This window comes from Megalobrama amblycephala, linkage group LG24 (genome assembly GCF_018812025.1).
Source record: "Megalobrama amblycephala isolate DHTTF-2021 linkage group LG24, ASM1881202v1, whole genome shotgun sequence".
NCBI lineage: Eukaryota > Metazoa > Chordata > Actinopteri > Cypriniformes > Xenocyprididae > Megalobrama > Megalobrama amblycephala.
The window spans coordinates 12,037,567-12,062,067 of record NC_063067.1 but is presented as its reverse complement, the minus strand read 5'-3'; the positions used below and the strand labels follow the sequence as shown (position 1 = coordinate 12,062,067).

General features: G+C 37.4%; 1 protein-coding gene and 1 long non-coding RNA gene across 5 annotated transcripts in view; one reads left to right on the top strand and one right to left on the bottom strand.

Moving 5' to 3' along the window:
* The window catches only part of rapgef3 (Rap guanine nucleotide exchange factor (GEF) 3), a 49,486-nt gene that overhangs the window by 1,839 nt on the left and 23,146 nt on the right, over positions 1–24,501 (bottom strand). For 3 of the 4 annotated variants that reach the window (XM_048177801.1, XM_048177800.1, XM_048177802.1), the window contains 19 exons: positions 17,381–17,487; positions 17,051–17,172; positions 16,749–16,929; positions 14,315–14,399; positions 14,161–14,221; positions 11,929–12,005; positions 11,650–11,796; positions 11,457–11,569; positions 10,390–10,478; positions 10,018–10,096; positions 9,715–9,865; positions 8,987–9,069; positions 8,150–8,180; positions 5,977–6,055; positions 5,673–5,810; positions 5,426–5,523; positions 4,153–4,278; positions 2,437–2,618; positions 347–437 (listed from right to left, as the gene is read on the bottom strand). In XM_048177801.1, the coding sequence (XP_048033758.1) occupies positions 347–437; positions 2,437–2,618; positions 4,153–4,278; positions 5,426–5,523; positions 5,673–5,810; positions 5,977–6,055; positions 8,150–8,180; positions 8,987–9,069; positions 9,715–9,865; positions 10,018–10,096; positions 10,390–10,478; positions 11,457–11,569; positions 11,650–11,796; positions 11,929–12,005; positions 14,161–14,221; positions 14,315–14,399; positions 16,749–16,929; positions 17,051–17,172; positions 17,381–17,487 (2,040 nt within the window). Of the gene's footprint in view, positions 1–336; positions 438–2,436; positions 2,619–4,152; positions 4,279–5,425; positions 5,524–5,672; positions 5,811–5,976; positions 6,056–8,149; positions 8,181–8,986; positions 9,070–9,714; positions 9,866–10,017; positions 10,097–10,389; positions 10,479–11,456; positions 11,570–11,649; positions 11,797–11,928; positions 12,006–14,160; positions 14,222–14,314; positions 14,400–16,748; positions 16,930–17,050; positions 17,173–17,380; positions 17,488–24,501 lie in introns of all 4 variants that reach the window. The other variant, XR_007182919.1, reaches the window with a different exon arrangement.
* On the top strand, positions 11,486–18,626 carry LOC125259850. Its single transcript, XR_007182920.1, has 4 exons — positions 11,486–11,585; positions 11,689–11,863; positions 17,419–17,512; positions 18,243–18,626. It is a non-coding gene; the product is annotated as an uncharacterized LOC125259850 (long non-coding RNA).

Sequence of the window (24,501 nt, the reverse complement as noted above, 5' to 3'; positions counted from 1 at the left end):
TTGTATAGAGCTTTTCACAAAGGAGCTTTACAGAAAATCATGATGTTAATGTTGAATGATAATATAGTTTACATTTTGACACGATACAATCAAGTTGAGATTTGCTATATAAGTAAGTACACTGTATGGATGTGGATAAAGTTGGACACACATAGGCCTATTCAACATTATATAAAGAGCTGGGCGATAATATAGATTCATTTTGCGAATGGAAAGTCATTTTGAATGATTTGTCTTTCGATATGTGTTGGTGAAAACTGAAAAAATGTTGATGCTGGTATTTTACACCGAAATAAAACAACAAAAGCTTGTTTATATAGATTTAAGAGAACATACTTGTCCTTACCTCCCATGTCTTATTGAGCCTCTGTACTGCACTGTTACTGAGGCCGAACATCACTGCAAAAAATGAGTTCAGGTTCTTCTGCTCTTTTAAACTGAAATAGATCAAATCAGATGCCCATGAGCTCATACTCCCTCAAATGTGTTTATTTCACTGTCAATTATTTGCAGTATTTTTGATAATACAGACATCTAAAGTTAAAGTCACCATAAAATCAAAATGGATGATTCTTTTTTTTTTCTTCTTATTTTGAAATATTGCAGTATTTATTATAAATGATTCATCTGTCCCATCATTTATGCTGTAAATACACTGAACAAAATTATAAATGCAACGCTTTTGTTTTTGGCCCCATTTTTCATGAGCTGAACTCAAAGATCTAAGACTTTTTCTATGTGCACAAAAGGCCTATTTCTCTCAAATATTGTTCACAAATCTGTCTAAATGTGTGTTAGTGAGCACTTCTCCTTTGCCGAGGTAATCCATCCACCTCACAGGTGTGGCATAACAAGATGCTGCTTAGAGAGCATGAATATTGCACAGGTGTGCCTTAGGCTGACCACAATAAAAGGCCACTCTAAAACGTGCAGTTTTATCACACAGCACAATGCTACAGATGTCACAAATTTTGAGGGAGTGTGCAGTTGGCATGCTGACTGCAGGAATGTCCACCAGAGCTGTTGCCTGTTAATTGAATGTTCATTTCTCTACCATAAGCCGTCTCCAAAGGCGTTTCAGAGAATTTGGCAGTACATCCAACCGGCCTCACAACCGCAGACCACGTGTAACCACACCGGCCCAGGACCTCCACATCCAGCATCTTCACCTCCAAGATCGTCTGAGACCAGCCACCCGGACAGCTGCTGCAACAATCGGTTTGCATAACCAAAGAATTTCTGTCAGAAACCGTCTCAGGGAAGCTCATCTGCATGCTCGTCGTCCTCATGGGGGTCTCGGCCTGACTGCAGTTCGTCGTCATAACTGACTTGAGTGGGCAAATGCTCACATTCAATGGCGTCTGGCACTTTGGAGAGATGTTCTCTTCACGGATGAATCCCGGTTTTCACTGTACAGGGAAGATGGCAGACAGTGGCGTTGTGTGGGTGAGTGGTTTGCTGATGTCAATGTTGTGGATCGAGTTGCCCATGGTGGCAGTGGGGTTATGGTATGGGCAGGCGTATGTTATGGACAACGAACACGGGTGCATTTTATTGATGGCATTTTGAATGCACAGAGATACCGTGACGAGATCCTGAGGCCCATTGTTGTGCCATTCATCCACGACCATCACCTCATGTTGCAGCATGATAATGCACGGCCCCATGTTGCAAGGATCTGTACACAATTCCTGGAAGCTGAAAACTTCCCAGTTCTTGCATGGCCAGCTTACTCACCGGACATGTCACCCATTGAGCATGTTTGGGATGCTCTGGATCGGCGTATACGACAGCATGTTCCAGTTCCTGCCAATATCCAGCAACTTCACACAGCCATTGAAGAGGAGTGGACCAACATTCCACAGGCCGCAATCAACAACCTGATCAACTCCATGCGAAGGAGATGTGTTGCACTGCGTGAGGCAAATGGTGGTCACACCAGATACTGACTGGTTTTCGGCAAAGTTCTCGGCAAAGGAGAAGTGCCCAGACTTAGACAGATTTGTGAACAGTATTTGAGAGAAATAGGCCTTTTGTGTACATAGAAAAAGTCTTAGATCTTTGAGTTCAGCTCATGAAAAATGGGGCCAAAAACAAAAGTGTTGCATTTATAATTTTGTTCAGTGTTGCAGCATACTGTACACTAAACATGTATTCCTAACATTTATTGGGATAATTTGTACATTCTCTTCTACAAGTGCTCTAGAGCTGCAAAACACAAAGTGAACACCCAAAGGTTTTTTTTTAAAGATTATATAACTTTAGTGGTTCAGGTGTATTCAATGAGCCACATTGATGTTGTGAAGCTGCAATTAGGCAATAGTATGACAGACGTAAAGAAAGACTAATGTAATTGCATTAACGATTAAACCACTGACAGATGTGGAATATCCTCCACTAGTGTGTATGGCAGCTAACAGCCGCTATTGTACTCACACAACAGCCATCTTGATGAACTTCTTCAGGAGTATGGCTCTCTTGACCAGGTCCTCACAGAGACACAGCTCAGTCACCACCCAGTACTGAATCTCGTTGAAGCGACGGACAAACCGCTCAAGGTTAGCTGTAGTGGCTCCTGGGAACTTTTCTCGTCCGAAAACGTAGTAGACCAGCTCCACCTGTAGTACAGCAAAACAAATATTTTTTCAAATAAATGCTGTTTTTTTCTATACATCAAAGAATCCTGAAAATGTTTTTTATCACGGTTTCCTCAAAAATATTAAGCAGCACAACTGTTTTTAACATTGATGATAGTAAGAAATATTTATTGAGCAGCAAAGCAGCAAATTAGAATGATTTCTGAAGGATCATGTGACACTGAAGACTGGAGTAATGATGATGAAAATTCAGCTTTGACATCACAGGAATACATTACATTTAAAAAAAAAAAAAAAAACATTAAAATAAAAAAAAGATTAAGTATAATAATATTATACTTGTACGGAAGAGGATTAGGGCCAAGCAATAATAAAAAAATAAAACCATCTCGAGATTAAAGTTGTTAAATTGCGAGAAAAAACTCGTTAAATTTCGAGAAAAAGGTCGAAATAAAATGTTGAGAATAAACTCATTAAATTACGAGAAAAAAATAGTTAAATTTCGAGAAAAAGGTCGAAATAAAATGTTGAGAATAAACTCATTAAATTACGAGAAAAAACTTGTTAAATTTCAAGAAAAAAGTCGAGATAAAATGTTGAGAATAAACTCATTAAATTATGAGAAAAAAAGTTGTTAAATTACGAGAACAAATTTGTTAAATTACGAATTTGTTCTCATAATTTAACGACTTTTTTCTCGTAATTTAATGAGTTTATTCTCAACATTTTATCTCGACTTTTTTCTCAAAATTTTTACGAGTTTTTTCTCTAAATTGAACAACTTTAATCTCGATATGGTTTTATTTTTTATTATTGCTTGGCCCTAATCCTCTTCCGTACACTTGTTATTGTTTTTACAGTATTTTTGATCAAATAAATGCAGCCTTGACGGTCATTAGATACTTTAAAACATTCAAAAACGTTAATAAAATCTTACCAACCCCAAACTTTTGAATAGTACTTTTAATTTTTAACAAAAAATATAAATATAAATGTAAACTTTATTATCCTCCATAATCTATTTGTTCTTTGAATATACTATATTAGTAGATCTCCACAAGAGTTGCTTTATCTGCTCTGTACTTGTTTCAGGTAAAGTATTTGATTGTTCTGAATGTCGGACAGATAGTCATTGAAATGACATGTGTCCACTTCCTACTTGCATTCATCTGATATGCACTTATACAGGTATTGTGAGCTGGCGACATTGCAGACGTCAGATATTTGTTTACTCAGCAGGTGTAAGCCAGGCGTGTGATTCAGACAGCTCGGCTGTAAAATATTTCACTGACTCATTCTCCCTGACATGTTTGATCCTCAAACAGATACGCTGCGCACATGACTGATCACATCCTGTGACGTTTGTGTCCCTGTGAGACGATTTCTATTTAAATGCCAAGAACACACTGAGGTAATGCTCTAATTGTGATTAGCAATGCTGCTGGCTAGAATTTAGTATTAAGTCATTTTTGTTGTTCCTTTATCTGGTAACTGTCATTCAAGAATGTAATGAAATAGTGCCAGTGACAGATTTGTGTGTTGGTTTGGCTGGTACCTCATGCATGGCCATGAAGAGCTCCCAGTCGTAGCTGGTGTGCTGGCTGGCCATGTCCTTGGAGCACATCTGCTCCAGAGTGTCCATGGTGCTCTTCTCTGGCCCCAGCTGCTCACTCACGGGTGTCTGTCAGGGGTAACACACACACACACACACACACCAGATAAGACTGTTAAATCTGTACCAAAGTATTTGACCATCCTGTCATTGAAGACATTACATTATTATGGCAAAATTATTTCATGGAACATTATTTTTAGAAGTTTTATATTATGGTATGGAGTATGGATCACTTGTATAATATTTTGATGGTGCTTTTGTGTCCTTTTTTAAACTTAAAGTTACCATGAAATCTTATTTTTTATGGAATATTTATTAAATAGTATTTATTGAAGGGGTCCTTGATTATGATTTCACTTTTTTAACTTTAGTTAGTGTGTAATGTTGCTGTTTGAGCATAAACAACATCTGCAAAGTTACGACGCTCAAAGTTCAATGCAAAGGGAAATATATTTTTTTTTAACAGAAATCGCTTTTTAAAGACTACAACCAACGACTGGCAAGGACTACAATGTGCTTCTTCCTGGGATGGTGACACAAACCCCAAAATTTACATAAACTCCGTCTCCAGGAACACGCAATGAAGGGGGTGAGGCCATGTTGGGCTGCTTTAAAGAAGAGGAAGAGTGCAGTAGAGTGTTGTTACCATGCCGTCATTTTACGCCGGACTGCTTCACAAACGAGGGTCAATTCAACGCTGGATTTGCACAAAAGATTAACATGACAGCACATGCTAGTCGATGAGTTGAATCATCTCGACAGCAACTACAAAATTTATCCGCTAACCGTTCAGAAACATCCAGTTGCATTCTAAAAGTTGTAACTTCTTCCTGAGTCTCTCCATCAGTGTCAACTCTTTGGTTTGGACAATGTAAGGCTGAACACCGTTACTGACAATCGTCATTTTGGCAGCGTGAGATTCTCCAGCTTTGTTGTTGTTGAGGAACTGAAGTGCAAGCTGTTAAAGCTCCACCCTCTTCTGGAAAGTAGGTGGGAGCAGTGGCTCATTTGCATTTAAAGGGACACACACAAAAACGGTGTGTTTGACTATTTGACTATCGCAAATTGGGTTTCATGCCGACTTTAAAAGTTTTAGTCCCCACTCATTATAATTGAAGTTTATGTATATTTACAGCTGACTTGTATGACTAGAAACCCTACCAGTGAGGATCTTATGCAATGAAACAGCAATAATTCTTCTGGCATCTCTCACCAGTTGTTCCACTTGGCTGGCAGAGCAGAGGAAAAGCCTCTCGTTGACTCCTAAAGAGGCAGAGACCGCCGTGGTCTCCAGCTTGAGCTGGACTCTGTCTGAAAGAAGCAAAGTAGAAGAAACTTTAATGAAAATTCAGATCTCTTAGGTAGGACAAAAACTAATACTGACTTCAATCTGAAACTGTAACAGTTCTGGCACGGTCAGAGGAAACTCTGAAGCCAATCATCTGAATCTCATAGCTTACCTCCTGAGGAATTCATCTTGACCAGCACATAGTTTCTCTCAGGATCCACTAATGTAGTCAAGATGTCATTAACTGAAGCATCGACTGGCAGCATCACAGTGACAACCTTATGATCCGGTTTAAAGATCTCATACAAGACTGCAAACAGACAGTTGGACTCTTTTAAATAAACACATTTCATTAGGTAAATTCCATTCTGATTAATCTGAGCAATTTCACATGGACATTTTCCTTGTTTTATCTGCTCTTTGTTTAATTATTTTGTACCATGGGTTTGTTCTCTCACAGAAGTAAAAACACAAACCTTTATCTTGAGCTTTAATCGACCGTAATTTTCCCACTGGCTCTTCGTAAGCAGAAAACCAATCAAACTTTTGGTTCAGCTGAAACAAACAGATGACCATATTGGATATTAGAGCTTGCGGGGCTTCAAAAGGCAGTTTTCAACATGTATAGAAAGACTATGTGTCTGAAATAAATGGACAGCACTGGTGATCTCGGGTATGATGGATTTTCTGTGTGGTTCTTATTTCAAAAGAGGAATCAGAGGCAAGATCAGGTATCAGTGAAGGATGGTCAATATGGCATTTTAAAACCATTTGTTAGCTAAAAAAAGTTACTACCAGTATTTTTTACATTACTGCTCTACAGTGTTTCTTACAGAATTGTTTTACACACACTATATATATAAACTCAATAACACATCACACAGATGGCGGCAAGTGAGTCTTAATGACGAAACAAATAATGAGTCATTCAGCAACAAAAAAGTAAGTGAATTAATGAATCATTCACTCAAGAGATTAGTTCAAAGAACTGCAACAGTTAGCGTTTTCAGTTATATTCATTTTTAACAAAAAAAACATCAAATAAGTTTTAAAGGTGCCGTAGAACGTCTTTTTAAAAGATGTAATATAAGTCTAAGGTGTCCCCTGAATGTGTCTGAAGATTCAGCTCAAAATACCCCATAGATTTTTTTTTATTAATTTTTTTAACTGCCTATTTTGGGGCATCATTAAATATGAGCTGATTTAGGCTGCAGCCCCTTTAAATGCTCACGCTCCCCGCCCACGGAGCCCTCAAAATTGTTCTTTACAAAGTGTTCGTCATGCAGCATGTCTAATCGCGTAAGTATGGTATTTATTTGGATGTTTACATTTGATTCTGAATGAGTTTGAGGCTATGCTCCGTGGCTAACGGGCTAAAGCTAACATTACACACTGTTGGAGAGATTTATAAAGAATGAAGTTGTGTTTATGAATTATACAGACTGCAAGTGTTTAATAATGAAAATAGCAACAGCTCTCTTATCTCCGTGAATACAGTAAGAAACGATGGTAACTTTAACCACATTTAACAATACATTAGCAACATGCTAACGAAACATTTAGTAAGACAATTTACAAATATCACTAAAAATATCATGATATCATGGATCATGTCAGTTATTATTGCTCCATCTGCCATTTTTCGCTATTGTTCTTGCTTGCTTACCTAGTCTGATGATTCAGCTGTGCACATCCAGACGTTAATACTGGCTTGTCTAATGCTTGAACATGGGCTGGCATATGCAAATATTGGGGTCATACATATTAATGATCCCGACTGTTACGTAACAGTCAGTGTTATGTTAAGATTCGCCTGTTCTTCTGAGGTCTTTTAAACAAAAAAGATTTATATAAGAAGGAGGAAACAATGGTGTTTGAGACTCACTGTATGTCATTTCCATGTACTGAACTCTTGTTATTTAACTATGCCAAGATAAATTCAATTTTTCATTCTAGGGCACCTGTAATGACATGTTGTCATATGGACAATAAGTCAGTATAATGATACAAAATTTGCTTCTGTTCATAAGTTTTTTTCAGGGTGAATCAATTCAGTGAAGGATTTGTCGAAATGCTCATTCATTCGGGAACCTGAACCAGCTCATGAGAGTCATTGGTTTGTGAGTCTGAATGTTGCTTTGAATGTTTGCTTATGCATTTCTATTTGACAACTCAAATAGAAAGGCATTTCTAGCCATTATTTCGAAGAGCATGGCATTGCAAACTCACATTCACAACTAAGTTAATATGTGATTTTATTTTTCTTAATGCTGTTTTCTTGAAGTTTAAGCAGCGGGGAAAAGTGGTGCAGGAAACACTGTTACACTATATGTATTGTCGTGCATATATGTAATTGTTATTTAAACACCTGTTCCCAAATACACTGCAAACTTTATAACGGATAGCTGGGTTTTATGTGACCAAGGATACTGCTGACCTACTTTTAGTGTACAATTCAGTGCTCTGTCAGAAAGGGATTTACTTTTGTTTTGTTCTCTGAATTTGTCTAAAGACCTCTGGCCACAGAGATGTTGACTTTTCCACCGGGGAGTCTGTTTATCATGCTGTGTCATAAAGTAAGTAGGATTTATTGGTTGGTCTCTTATCGTTGCAAGTTTCCCATTAGACTAAGAAACAAGTGCCTCTTACCTTCGTCAGAGTGTGACATCCATTCTCGGTTCTGTAAGGAGTATAATAGGGAGCAGCTTTAAATGTGGGATTAAGTAAAGAGGTTTGATGACAGAGAAGACTCAAGGGTAAAGGTGTGGACTTTATAAAATCAGGTCAAATAAAGATAAATTATGGCATTTACTTTATGACGTCAAATCTGATTATATCATAATATCAGCTCTGAAAGATGCTTCAAAGTGTGAAGTGCAGTAACTATGCAAACACTGGAAAAGTAACTTTGAAGAATTACTTGACTTTGAAGCACAGCTGAGCTATATTCTTCTGTCAGAGGTCAAATCATAATGTGAGAGACCTGATTGCGGTCAGTTTGACAATGTATTTCTGTCATGACAACTCTCAGAGTGTTTGGCATGGTAATGGATATGATAATGTTGATATGTTTGGTCTTGGCGGAATAGATCTGCTACGCTGCTGCTGCTGAACAAGTACGGGATTTGCTACTATCAATACATACATGACACGCTGCTGTGCTGATGCTGTACAATATAGCATACGTGAATTACCCGCAGCAGATCTATACAGGTGGAGCTGGGGAAGGTGGAGGGTTTCTGAAAGCCCACTGCAACTGCTACAGCAAATTCTAACCAAGTATTTGAAGGTTGAGCAGCAAGCTCATTGGCTACTGATACAGCAGGAACCAATCAGCTGTGCCTTATTGAGAATGATGTGATTGCTAGCAGATTAAGTTATTAAGGACCTATCAGGCTGTGACATCTAGAGTTTCATGACAGAACTTTGTGTATGTGCAGGTGTACAAATGTAGGCTACGTTGGCAAATGTATTACTTATACTTACATTTTGGTCTTCCTTCTGTCCCTCAGCTGTTCTTTGAGCATGCTGGAAAGTCTCGAGTCAGCCATCACCCCCTCCCTGAATTTCTATCATAAATCATAAAGTTGGAGGTATTTCATTTAAATACTTATATCACTTGATTTTATCCATCAGGATCTAATTAGATCCACATTTTAGTTTATGATACTGTTGATCCATATATATCCAGCATTATGTTACCAGAAAAGCCATTTCAGAGGTAAATAAATGTTTTAATTTTTCTTTTTCTTTTACAACAACATGAAATGATGAATAATTTACAATAAGCCCTGGCACATTCACCCAAAAATTAATATTCTGTCATAATTTACTCACCCTTAAGTTGTTCTAAACCTGTTTATATTTCTTTGTTCTGCTGAACACAAAGGAAGATATTTGGAAGAATGTCAGTAACCAAACAGATCTCGCCCCCCATTGACTACCATAGTAGGAAAAAAATACTATGGCAGTCAATGGGGGGTGAGATCTGCTTGGTTACAAACATTCTTCTAAATATCTTCCTTTGTGTTCAGCAGAACAAAGAAACTCATGCATGTTTGGATCTACTTGAGGGTGAGTAAATGATGACAGAATATTCATTTTTGGGTGAACTATCCCTTTAAAATGGCAATAAAATGATCAGTTTTGATTTAATAAAGAACCATGCTATTAAAACATGAAAAATTGTACTACAGTATTTAACCCATTTTTACCTCTAGGAATTCAAAGGCCACAGGATTGTCCCTCAGTAGGGGACCATAGAGCGCCACCCAATGACCCACCAGTTTCACAACCTTTTGCTTGGTGTTGAGAGCATACGCTGACTTCTCCAGGTCCGAGCCTTCCGATGGTTCCGCTTGGTAGGTGGAAATGCAGGTTAAGGATCGATATTTGACCTGTTTACTGTGTAAATTACAGCTGTAAGCTCTCTGGCTCAAAGTAAAGATTTAGACTAAAAAACTAATAAATAACAAAAAATAACAACACAGAAATATCAATATGAAGTGGCAGGATATTGATGCTGGAGAGCCGCACACAGTTGACTGTAGGGCATGAAGACTGGATGCGTTAGGAGGAAATCACTCACACTGGGGTCTGTAGAAGCACAAAACAGACTAATAAACCTCATTAACAAGGACTTGTTTTCTTCACAGTGCTGTGTGGAGAAATCCAGAACAGTCTGAATCATCTGACTGCTGGTTTTAAATGGATGTGTAAACACTAAATGAGCAGGAATGTGTTAGCCACTCCCTCAGTCCGTTCTTCTGCAATACCCCTGTGGTACATAACTCAACTCAAACAAACAAATACTAGATTTCTAAAGTATTTTTATTAAGTTTTATTTAGCTTAAATGTTACACAAGTTCCAAACCATGGATCTGCCATACCTATAAAATCAGTGCCATTGGTTTCCAGTTTAATCGTCTCCAGCATGTGTTCCAGGATCTTCTCTGGCGTTCCTGACATTACTGTGTACCTGTGAGAGGTGGATAATTCATATCGATAATTAGGTGTCCTCCATTTCCATCATTCATAATTAGTTTAATGCACTTGAAATCAAATAAGAGTGATGACTAATGATTTAGCTTGCATTTCATTGTACAATAGCACTTCTGCAGGTGAAGTACTCGCATGAATCACCTACAGTGGTTGCACTTTCACTGCAGACGTTTTCAAATGTGAAGAGCTTTACCTATTCTGGATATTTATTATTCAGGGCTTGTTTCACTAGATGATTTTATATAAATGGTTTATGAAGATGCATTCTAATTGCCTGATTTAATTAACTCACATGCGTTCTAAAATGGGCTTAATGCTGTGCGCAGGAGATATTCTCATAAATTAAATGAACGCAGTTCAAATTAGTAAGTAATTGTTTTTATTAAATCATCTGCGTGAGCTGAAATGTTATTTTTTATGTTAAAATGGCCTCTGGCTTGGGCTAAAATATGGATATACTTTTTTTAAATACTTTTTTTAAAATAAGTTAATACTTTTATTCAGCAAGCATGCATTAAATTGATCAAAAGTGACAGTAAAGACATTTATAATGTTACAAAAGATTTATATTTCAGATAAATGCTGTTCTTTTGAACTTTCTATTCATAAAAAATCCTGAAACAAAAATATTAAGCAGCACAACTGTTTTCAACATTGATAATAATAATACAAAATTTTACTTGAGCCCCAAATCAGCATTTTAGAAAGATTTCAAAGGATCATGTGATACTGAAGGGTAATGATGCTGAAAATTCAGGTTTGTCATCACAGGAATAAATTAAATTTTAATATTTCACAATATTATTGTTTTACTGTATTTTTGATCAAATAAATGCAACCTTGGTGAGCATAAGAGACTTCTTAATGTTCAAAAACATTAAAAAATCTTACTGACCTCAAAGTTTTGAACGGTGTAATGTGTAATTTAGTACAAAAATTGACAAGAATCATTTACTTGTTGCTGCTTGCTGATCCTCCCTGATAGGTGGACTCCTGCGCCGAGCTCTTCTCAAGGACCAGGACGACTTTACCATGTTCCTCCAGGCGGACAGTGTTGGCCTCGACATCCTGCAGTTAAATTCAGGTTATAGACTACCATAGATACACATCCACACTTGCAGATGCTAGGCTATGCACACAAAACCTACCTTAAGGATACGTATAAAGTCCTGCTTGTCCACCCGCAGGAAGTGGCAGTTGTCTTCTCTTAGGATGATTGTGGCAGAACGAGGGGCGTCGTTCACCAAGGCCAACTGCCCAAAGTCGTCTCCCTCATGAAGCGTGGTCACCAAGCCCTGTGTGACGCACATACACAAAATCATCTTTCCTTAAGTGGAACAGTATGAATTTCCTTCAAACAATGTAAGTATCTATATTTAAACTCAATGACTTCTAAAGGTTACTCAGTTGAAGTTAAATGGCTCTACCTTGCCGTGTGTGATGACATTAACAGAGCCTCTCCAGATGATGTACCAGGAAGTCCCTTTGTCCCCCTGACTGAACACTAACATAAACACAAACACATTACATTGTATTTTTAAACACAAACTTAGCCAGAGTTGCAACTAAGCTTGATCGGACTAACCGAGTTTAAACATGTTAATAGATCATTTCCCCTCAACATTTTAGACAAACTCTTTTTAATAACAATATTGAACTTAAAGGGTTAGACCACCCAAAAATGAAAATTCTGTCATTAATTACTCGCCCTTATGTCATTCCACACCCGGAAGCATTAAAAAATTATTCCAAATAAAATTAAAGCTGCAAGCAGCGATGAAAGGGCCCTCGCACCCGGGCTTACCGCCACCTGGTGGCCTTAGGAAAACTGAACGCGATTTTGCGTGGCTTATCAGTGAACTACGGCTCTGTCTATTAAAAGGCGCTCCATTTGAAAGCAGGTGATGACGATTTAGCGGTAATCAGGGAACCGGCTTTACTGACGAAATGCGTGTGAGAATCGCATGCGATATATCGCCCAGCCCTAAGTGAGAGATATTCATTTAAGTGGATAAATAGAGGAGAAATATGGCAAAATAATTTTGATGCACCACAGTTCCTGCTGCCAGCAGGTGGTGCTTTGACTATTACTGAATATTGCCAAATAGATGTCTTCAGGCCAGGACTATTATCAAACATGTGAAGTTTGGAGCAGATCGGACATTGTATGCCTGAGTTACAACAACTTCCTGTTTCGTGGCGTTAATCGCATTAGCACTTAGCCAAGTGTTGCATGAATTAACATGTTTCTAGCATGTTTGGTACTTCATGGCATATACAGAGGTGTTTCTGGCAGTGAATTACAGTGCCATTTCCTGTTGCCAGCAGGTGACGCTATGACTAACTAAATATTGGCATATAGATGTCTTCAGGCCAGGACTCTTATCACACATGTGAAGTTTGGGGCAGACACTTTATGCCTGAGTTACAACAGCTTCATCTTTCATGGCGAAACATCAGACTTTGTCAGGCTGCCATGGACACGCCCTTCAGCGAAAACCCAAGATCTTTGCAAGTTAATATTATTAAGGCCTTAAGATTAGACTGACCAAATATGATTTTGATCTGGTTAAATCTCTACGAGGAGTTAATCACAGTGTAAAACATGACGTCTCCTGTTGCCAGCAGGTGGCGCTATGACTGTAACTGAATATTGGCATGTAGATGTCTTCAGGCTATGACTCTAATAAAACATGTGAAGTTTGGGGCAGATCGGACACTGCATGCCTGAGTTACAACAAACTTCCTGTTTCATGGCGAAACATTAAACTTTGTCAGGCCGCCACGGACACGCCCTTCAGCGAAAACTCAAGATCTTCGCAATTTAACGTCGCAAGCGCCTTTAGATTAGACTGACCAAATGTGACGTTTTTCTGATTAAAGCTCTAGGAGGAGTTCGTTAAGGTACGTCTGGATATGGCAAAAATTGCAAACATTTTGCAGAGAAAATATCTCACTCCCTGTTGGGTTTTTGTAGGTATTGGGCTGTTACATGTGTCTACCGAATTTCATACTTGTACGTGAAACGTATCACTAAAGGCACTTAATTGAAATTTTGTAGGAGGTGCTATCGAGCCATTTTGCCACACCTATTTCAGAAACCCATATCTGACGGAAATTCTCACCACTTCTGACACGTGTGCAAAGTTTCATGAGTTTGAGCATGTTTATGCCCTCAAAAATGCAATTCATTTCGGAGAAGAAGAATAATTGACTGAGCAATTACAATAGGGTCCTCGCACCACCGGTCCTAAGGCCCTAATAATCTACAATAATATGAGCTTATGAAACTTGACAGATGTAAAAAGTGTGAATAAATGACCTTATTAGATAATCATCAGTGTCTCTGCTTCCTACTCGTGCTATTCACTATGCATGAATGACTGCTGCGTTGACGCCAGACGTGCTGTAAGTGCTTTCAGTTTTTCCTTTGTCTCTCAGTTTGCTGATATTAGGATGCCAATCATCCAATTCATCACGTAACAAGGGAATTACACAATAAAATGATTTAATCATCTCATTCTCATGCTGTCTGCCATGGTGCCTAAACAGGAAGTTTGCTGCTCATTTTTACTCTGGCTATGCGCTAATTCAATATTAGCAGCGTTCCTTCATCCCGCCCACCACTAATGTAATGTCATCATTGCTTTCACACTCACAGACTGTTCCCGCCTTGGCATGGCTTTCAAAAACCAGCACTGCTGCCAGCTCCTTCCGAACCTACAAGAAAGAGTGCAGGATAAAAGAAATGAGGGCTGAATCAAGATTTGTGGCACAAACAAACATGACGGGTGTCAGAGAGTGTTGACTCACAGATGTAGACAAGTGGGCCACAGCTTTGACGTGCAGAAGTTCTTCATAAATAACTTCCAGATCATCTGGAGTTCTCTGGTTTGGGCTAAAGACATGGACACACAGATTATTACACACACAGAAATCTTATGCTGTTTATAATAGAGATTAAACATGAAGTCTGTCTACTAAAATTCTCCTATCCCAGCTTAATATGTAGAAACAACTATAACTGTCACAAATTTGGCATGGGAAACCTAATTTGCTATTGATTTTTAAAGGAGTCTGACATTAGCATGTTGCTAAGCTAATGGTGATACATTAAATGCGGTAACACTTTATTTCAATGGTCCACTTTAGACATTCTACTAACTATAAGTAACTTTGCAACTACATGTCCACTTTTTTCTACTAACCAGAACCCTAACCCTTATCCCTAATACTCTAATGAGAGTTAGTTGACATGTAGTTGCAAAGCTACATCAAAGACTATAGATATAGAAAGACGGTTCAGTCCTGTTAGTTATGAATGGGAGAAACTGCAACGCGCAATATGGCGGAATACATCCTGCGTTCTAATTTAAAAAAGCCAATCGCTGATTGATAAAGTCATTGCGTCACTGCAGCTGATGTTAGAGGCTCCGGTTCCCATAGAAACCTGAGACTCACGCTTAGGACTGCACATGCACATTGGCTCGTCTAGCCTGAAAAATAAACTTTTTTAATGCTATAGGAGCATAAGAAACAACATTTATGGGACGGTTCATGTCAGATTTTGTTGCTGATGTGAAATATGTTATTTAATTGTGAGTTCGCCAGGCAGTTTTTGAGATTTCACGATTCCCCCATTCAAATAGATAGGACTTGATCTTGGATGCACGAAATAGCTGCCCGGAGGCGTTGCAAATATGGCCGCCGAGTGAACAGACTTTCCTTGAAAGGGACTTTGCTCCCGCTTAGGACTGCAAATGCGCATTGGCTCGTCTATCTTGAAAAATAAGCCTTTTTAACGGTACTTGAGGATAAGAAACAACATTTATGGGACAGTTCATGTCAGATTTCATTGCTGAATTAAAATACACTGCGTTCCAAATTATTATGCAATTGACATATAAGTAAGATTTCAGTACAATAAACATTCAGATTTTAGTTTTTCTAAGTTAAAAAATAAAAATGTTTGTTTGTTTATTTATCCATGTCTTTTTAGATAACTGGTATCAATCTCAGACAAAATGATTTGCCAGATCTATGGAAACCCTACTTAGAGGTTGTTCCACATTATTAAGCAAGTCACAGTTCTCATGCAATATGGGGAGGAAGAAAGATCTTTCTGAAGATGAAAAGCATGAAATGGTGCAATGTTGTGCAAAAGGCATGAAAACAACTAATATTGTGTGAAACTGAATGGAGATTATCAAATTATCATAAGATTTGTGAGTGATTTAGAGCACAGCAGAACTCGGTCAGATAAATGTTTCTCTTTGTGAGGTTTGGTTTGGAGTGGCTGAAATGCATCTTTAAGCACAACTGCCAGCCTGCATGGAGAGCTTCTTGAGACTCCAGAGGCACCAGCATACCTGTTTGTTGCTCAACACTGGCTTTTTTTATAGCTGCCCTTTTAATACAATTAAATTTTTTGACAGGAACTTTCCTCAATAAGCCTTTATCTGACCGAGTTCTGCTGTGCTCTAAATCACTCACAAATCTTATGATAATTTGATAATCTCCATTCAGTTTCACACAATATTAGTTGTTTTCATGCCTTTTGCACAACATTGCACCATTTCATGGTTTCCATCTTCAGAAAGATCTTTCTTCCTCCCCATATTGCATGAGAACTGTGACTTGCTTAATAATGTGGAACAACCTCTAAGTAGGGTTTCCATAGATCTGGCAATTTATTTTGTCTGAGATTGATACCAGTTATCTAAAAAGACATGGATAAATAAACAAACAAACATTTTCTTAGAAAAACTAAAATCTGAATGTTTATTGTACAGAAATCTTACTGATTTGTCTCTTGCATAATCATTTGGAATGCAGTGTATTTTGTTTAATTGTGAGTTCGCCAAGCAGTTTTTGAGATTTCACTATTCCCCCATTCAAACAGATAGGGCTTGGTCTTGGATGCCCGAAATAGCTGCCTGGAAGTGTTGCAAATATGGCCGCCAAGTGAACAGACTTTCCTTGAAAGAGACTTTGGTTACATATAGTTAGTAGAGCGTCTAAAGTGGACCATCGAAATAAAGTGTAACCTTAAATGCATATTGGGTAGTTAGATGTTAATTAAACTGAACAATTTTAATGATACTTTTCAGTCCTGAATGAATTCAGAATCAGCAAACTCCCAAAGACACTAATGGTACAAAAATCATACACTTAACCTAATATTATATAAACTGTGTTTACGCATGTTATTTTTCAATCTGTTTTAGCACAATTTCTCGTGTCTTACCATTTACGCAGTATCATAGTCAGAAGAGCATCTGGACCCATTTGTACTAGTAGCGATAAACTCTCTTGGAGTTCATCATCTTTGGAGTCTTTCTCGTTAGTTGTGTGGTTCAGGTCAAACTCTGCCTCCATAAAGCGGTAAAACTGTGTGTCTTTGTCATGGAAGTTTAACTCCTGTTTCACTGTAGATTTTGACAGAGACATTAGTTATCAGTTAGTCAATATATTGAGAGTTACCATCTGATACCATATATATATATTTTTTTTCATTAGACATTTAATGAAGTTGTTGTTAATGCTCACCGTGACACAGAATGCCCTCATCCACCAAAACTTGCCACATTCCGACTGCCTGACTCCTTGACTGGAAACAATCATTGAGTTTCATTAGCCAATCCACAAGTTCCCTCCCACTGCAGCACTGTCTGTGGGACAAACCGGAGAACGGAGTAGTGAGTTTAAAGTGTTACACATTTATCTGCGTATCTTTGTGGATGAATCATGTAAGTTGATTTATTTGTTTCTCCAAAGGATGCTAAGTGGCTTCCCAGGAATGATTAGATGCATTTCCGTCACAATCAGAAATATAACATGTTAGGCACAAGCACATGATATATGAAGTGAAAGATGCACCTGTAGGTCTTAAGATGGTGTTTTCTGTCTCTTATCAGGCCTGGATTACGCTCCATCAGAGTGCTGTAAACCACCCGCGCAGCCTTCAAGATTCGGTCGGACAAAAACTGACAGAGAGAAACAGTAAAAAAGGTAATGAACATTTTTAGTCATTATTTTGTCATTTTGTTTGGTGACACTAAGCTATATCTTTACTTTTTTAATGTTTTAAATGTCTTTGAATACTATTTAACATTAAATAGGCACCATCCCTTTCTAAAGGTTTTATAAATGTTTCAAATATTGCTTTGAATAGTATTTAATTAAAGACATGTGAAATTAAAACTGACACCATTTACCTTCTTAATGATTTTCTGAATGTCTTTATAATTATATTATTTGATCCTATTAACCAATAATATCAACCCAATCAACCAAACGATCACATCAAATCCTAAAGGATATGTCCCACCCTAATTATTTCCCACTGAATATTCATAATTTATGCCACATTATGTAAGTTAAACGCACTGAAATTGTGGTTTCAATTGCGGTTTCATGTTTCCTTATTTCCAAAGGAAGACTGGAACATTTTACTCTTATCTTGTGTTTACATTCATACAGGGAATTTCTGTTACAATTATTTGAGCTGTATAGAAACACAGGTGAGTGGCGGATGAGAATGTGCCACATTTTTTCCAACACCTCCTCCGCTGAGTTGAATTTACCCAACCAAAGATCGCTACTGTTCACACTCCTCCCCCGTATGAAAGCTGTTTCTCTGCTCGTCTGTTTTCCTTCTAACAACTTGCTCTGTTTTCATCTATCCCTCCCTTTCAGGACTTCTGTTTTCATTCCACATCTCCTCCTTTCCCACCCTTAGCTCTGCTGGACCCCCCGCAGATGGCGCATCCCGCTCCAACTCCCAAACAGACTGAGAAAACTGGAGTGTAAGAACTCAACCTCATTGATCGAGGCCACAGTTTACTGAACTACTGAAGCATGCCATCGTTGTTGCTACGCAGCCTTCGTTTTTTTCTGCACGCCTGCCAAGACCAACTCACTGATCACATGGTGATAAAACTGGTTCGGCACATTGACACTCTGTAAAAAACTGTTGAAGTGGAGACAAACGAGTAGGGATGGCAAGCTTTGCTTTAGAAGTGAGATATTGAAGATTTTCCTGCTAAAAAGGCAAGTTTCAAGCTGGTTTGCACCAACGAAAGGAAGCTTGAGTGATTGAAGTGGTTTTAGTAGAGATCACACACACCAAAATACACCTAATTTTTACATTTATGCTTCAGAACATCAAAAGCTCCAAGTTCAAAGCGAAACGCCTCAAGCTGTTGCATGAGGCCAAAACAGCATAGCAACCAAAGTAAATCTGATAACTGTTTGTGTATTTACTGAAGAAAATGAGAGTGGTGGTGGCCACAAAACTTGCTGTCATGATGCTAAGGTGTTGTGTGACTGTGAGGGGTTGCTAGGGCATTGCTATGTGGTTGCTAAGGTGTTCTGTGTGGTATTTAGCCTGTTAGGTTTAGGTGGTTGCTTATTGGTCCAAATCAAAAGTATATACACTACTATTAAAAAATGTTTTTTTTGTTAACTTTATTTTAAGGTGGCGTAGTTACACGTTACTACAGGTACTTACTCTAGTAATAACAGTAAAATTATGCATAATTACAAGTAACTAACCCTAAACCTAACCCTAAACATACCTCTATTATTTGAGTAAGTACAATGTAACTACGTCACCTTAAAGTGTAACCGATTGTTAAAAAAAAGTTTTTATGCATTTATTTGATCAAAAATACAGTAAAAACAGTAGTGTTGTTAAAGATTTCTACAATTTAAAAATAAATGTTTTCTATTTTAATATATATTAAATGTCATTAATTCCTGTGATGGCAAAGCTGAATTTTCAGCATAATAGAGTACCCCAGGGATGACGCGTTTTTGTAGGCCAACCCGGAAGTTAGCAGTGCACGGGTTCCCTTGATTGAAAGCCAATGCATTTTTCCCATAGACTTTTGGAAAATCGCAGAAAATAAGCTCTGTGTTTAACAAAGGGTTATGACACTTGCACGTTTTGTCTATCAAGATAATCTTTACAAGTTAACACAACATTTATAGATTTTGAAGCCTAAATAAAGTGGTCAGATATAAAAGGCTAACAGTAGGCTATAAACGGACTACAGCACACCATGGTCGTGGATCAATGTCACCACCACCAAGCTTCCTCAAACTTTATTTAGAAAACAACTTTATTTATAAACATGCTCGCTGATTATGATCTGCGCTGTGTATGAATATTTATCCACTTTTTCATGAGAAATGCTGTCCAAATGTCCCGTTTTTAATGATGACGTCTAAAGTCCCCGCCAAAGGAAGTAGTCCCTTTTAGCAATTTGTTAGCAACCGCCGTTTTTAAGACACAGTAAAAGATTAAAAAATCACAAGTGGGTTATAACTGGTGTGTTTTATGTCATAGATCAAAACGTGAAAGTATTTAGAGGCTTTGTTAACCACAGACCTTATTTCAGGCGATTTAGCAAAAACCCATTCAAAAAACCCATAGACTTTACGGCGTTGGAACTGGAAGTCCTAAAATGCTAACTCGTTTCCGGATTTTGCCTACAAAAATGCGTCATCCCTGAGGCACTCTATTACTCCAGTCTTCAGTGTCAAATGATCCTTCAGAAATAATTCTAATATGCTGATTTGGTCCTTAAGAAACATTTATTATTATCATCAATGTTGAGAACAGTTGTGCTGCTTAATATTTTTGGGGAAACCATGATACATTTTTTCAGGATTTTTTGATTTTACAGCATATAAATTTAAACAGCAATATTTTGTAACACTGTAAATGTCTTAACTGACACTTTTGATCAATTTAATACATCCTTGCTGAATAAAAGTATTAATTTCTTTAAAAAATCTTACTGACCCCAACCTTTTGAACAGTAATGTATTTAGTATTTAGTGAGGTACAGTATCAAGTTGTGAAACATACTAGCATAATGTCTAAACATCTAGCTAAATTCATTACCTTATGATTTATAATGACTAGATTTGCATTAATCTATATAACAAATCATACACGCCACCACTGTGGCACTCAAAATTGCTTTTCTAACCATTTTTCTACAACTGAAAAGTCAAAAGACAACAGTCACAAACTCATTGTGGGCAATATTATCCCAAAAACCAATCTTGCATACTATTTAGGATGGATCGTATGTGATTTGGGACACATGCTTCTGCTCCACCCTATCATTCCTTAGTCTTGTGATTTTCTGGAAAGTTTGAACCTTTATTTGTTTGTTCTGTATCCTCTGCAGAACAGTTTGTCCCAGGATGAGGTCTTGAACTTAAATCGCCTTCATTTCTCACACTTTATTTGTTGTGGTTGTTGCTGAGGGCGGTGACGTGCGCCCCTTTCTTGGAGGCCCCTGGCCTGGTCGGTCAGTCACGGTGATGTAATTGGCTTCTGACCCATGAGGGATCGGCTGACCCGTCTTTTCAGTCCAAAAGGAGGCCACATCTACAGTTCTGCTCTCACAAGGCCACTTCACTAAACCGTGCACAAGGACAGCACTGTATACAACATGTGCTTGTTCTCCAGTCCACATTATCCAGGGGCAATTTCAGAGTTATTATTCTCTTAAAGGGTTAGTTCACCCAAAAATGAAAATAATGTAATTTATTACTCACACTCGTGTCGTTCCACACCTGTAAGACCTTCATTCATCTTCAGAACACAAATTAAGATATTTTTGATAAAATCCAATGGCTCAGTGAGGCCTGCATTGCCAGAAAGACAACACTATTAGACATATTTAAAACAGTTCATGTGACAACAGTGGTTCAACATTAATATTATAAAGCAATGAGAATACTTTTTGTGTGACTTTTCAACAATATCTAGTGATGGCCGATTTCAAAACACTGCTTCTTTTTCGAATCAGTGGTTCGGAGCGCCAAAGTCACGTAATTTCAGTAAACGAGGCTTCGTTACGTCATAAGTGTTTCGAAATTTCAATAGTTCACGCGACTTTGGCAGTTTGATACACGATCTGAACCACTGATTCGAAACAAAAGAAGCTTCAAAGCTTCATGAAGCAGTGTTTTGAAATCGCACATCATTAGATATTGTTGAATAAAGTCGTTATTTTGTGTTTTTTTGCTTTCTGGACATTGAAAGTGTTAATTATCTTGCTGTCAATGGAGGCCTCACTGAGCCATTGGATTTTATCAAAAATATCTTAATTTGTGTTCTGAAGATTAACGAAGGTCTTACGGGTTTGGAACGACATGAGGGTGAATAATTAATGACAGTTTTGGGTGAACTAACTCTTTAATGCCTGTTAATGTAACTCATTTGGTAATTAGTATCCAAGTTTACTCAACTAAGCAGCACAGTGCATGTGGTAAACCTACATTTATCCCGTATCCTTTGAGACGTACACACTGCAGAGCTCTCCATCTAGCTCACTTTACACAGTGTGTGCCCAGACACTGTGTCTGCAGACCCTGAGCATGTAAATCTCTCCCCTGTCATCTCTGCTTCATGATTCTGTCCCTGGAGATGAGGGTATAGATGGGAACAGTAGCTGGCAGCCTATTCCCAGCTTTCTACAGTCTCCTGGGGAATAATTACTTCACTGTGGAGCACTGACTCTGCTGAACACCTGGGAATAGATGTATCGTAGGATACCTGTGACAACAAAAAGCATTGCTACTCTTCAGTCATTCTCCTAAATATTAACTTTATCTAATTCACATAATGTTGCTGTGTAAATGCCTTTAAAATGAATTTCTTAGGTCACTTTAGTGGATACGCCGTTCAAAATGACAGAATTTTGGGGTCTGTATAAGCCTTTCATGGTCAGCAAAACTGCATTTATTTAATCAAAAATTCTAATTTAATTCAAATTTAAAATAACTATATTCTATTTTAATTTATTTTGAAATGTAATTTATTCCTGTGACCAAAGCTGAATTTTTAGCATCAATACTCAATACTCTTCAGTGTCACATGATCCTTCAGAAATCATTCTAATATGTTGATCTGGTGCTCAAGAAACATTTATCATTATCAATGTTGAAAACAGTTGTGCCACTTAATATTTGTCTGGAAATCATGATTCAGGATTCTTTGATGACTAGAATACGGAAGAGGATTAGGGCCAAGCAATAATAAAAAAATAAAACCATCTCGAGATTAAAGTTGTTAAATTTCGAGAAAAAACTTGTTAAATTTCGAGAAAAAAGTCGAAATAAAATGTTGAGAATAAACTCGTTAAATTACGAGAAAAAACACTCGTTAAATTTCGAGAAAAAAAGTCGAAATAAAATGTTGAGAATAAACTCGTTAAATTACGAGAAAAAACTCATTAAATTTCGAGAAAAAAGTCGAGATAAAATGTTGAGAATAAACTCGTTAAATTACGAGAAAAAAACTCATTAAATTTCGAGAAAAAAGTCGAGATAAAATGTTGAGAATAAAGTCATTAAATTACGAGAAAAAAGTCGTTAAATTTCGAGAAAAAATTCGTTAAATTATGAGAAAAATGTCGTTAAATTTCAAGAAAAAAGTCGAGATAAAATGTTGAGAATAAACTCGTTAAATTACGAGAAAAAAGTCGTAAAATTTCGAGAAAAAATTCGTTAAATTATGAGAAAAATGTCGTTAAATTTCAAGAAAAAAGTCGAGATAAATTGTTGAGAATAAACTCGTTAAATTACGAGAAAAAAATTTAACGAATTTGTTCTCGTAATTTAACAAGTTTATTCTCAACATTTTATCTCGACTTTTTTCTCGAAATTTAACGAGTTTTTTCTCGTAATTTAACGAGTTTAATCTCGAGATGGTTTTAATTTTTTATTATTGCTTGACCCTAATCCTCTTCCGTACTAGAAAGTTCAAAAGAACAGCATTTAAAATCATTTGTAACAGTGTAAAAGTCTTTACTGTCACATTTGATCAATTTCAAGTATCCATGCTGAATGAAAGTATTGATTTCTTTAAAATAATAACAATAATAAAAAAATCTTACTGACCCCTAACTTTTGAAAGGTAGTATATATATATTCATCACATTAACTTTGGACAGGTTCCACTCATGTTTGACAACCTAAAAGTGTGCAAATGAGTCTGAGTTTTATACTTTTCTGATTCTCTCATGTGTGTCTAAGGATCCCAGAAAAGCTGCAAACAAACAGCCAGGTCACAGGGTGGCATTGTCAGATTGCTATACAAACAGTCACCAAAAACAATGTAGAAAGGCAACATGATAGTACTTACTGTACAATATAGATGTGTGATTGTAATGTTTCACCACAGATGTATCTAAACAGTGTGAACTTTCCTACTGAAATGTCTTCAAACCAGGACTCAAATAGCTCTAGCTCTAAATAGACTCAATTTTTGTGGCGTGATTTGTAAAAATACTGTACACCAAAACTACTGTACACCACCTGAACTACTAAAAGAACCATTATTGTTCAGCCCTGTTTGTATGAATATGAATAGCTGCTCAACAAAACAACAGAGCCTCACCCTACTGAGCTTCGCAAGCTTCTAACACAATACCTCAACTATAAAGTTTTGTTGGGGATGTGGTTGTGCTTCCTTTGTATACAAGTGTTAGTCACCCACATGCATTGGGTTTTTGAAGTAGCAGCAACGCAGACCTGTCCTCCTCTGTTGTGTGGAGAGGAAACAGGCTGTGTTTTCCATCTGTGGGCGACGTTAACAGCGGAGGCAGTCGTGATGGTGTGACCTTGGTGAGCCGAGGGAAAGGCTCCATTCCGTACAATACATACCGCACTCACAATAGAGGTGGGCAGAAATCATATCAGAAACACTGGGGCCATTCAGGATGCATTATGGTTATGAACTTATCAGGAATGTTATCGTTAACTAAAACTATAAAAAAACAATTTTGTTAATTGAAATAAAACAAAATTAAAATATTAGATGGTAAAAGTTATTTTAGTTAGTTGCCAAGGCAACATTTCAAATGTTTTTGTTTAGTTTAAGTTGATTAAAATGAATAATTAATAAATAAAAACTAAAACAAATAAAACTAAATTTAAGCCTAAATAGTAATACTTAAAAAAACAACTAGGCC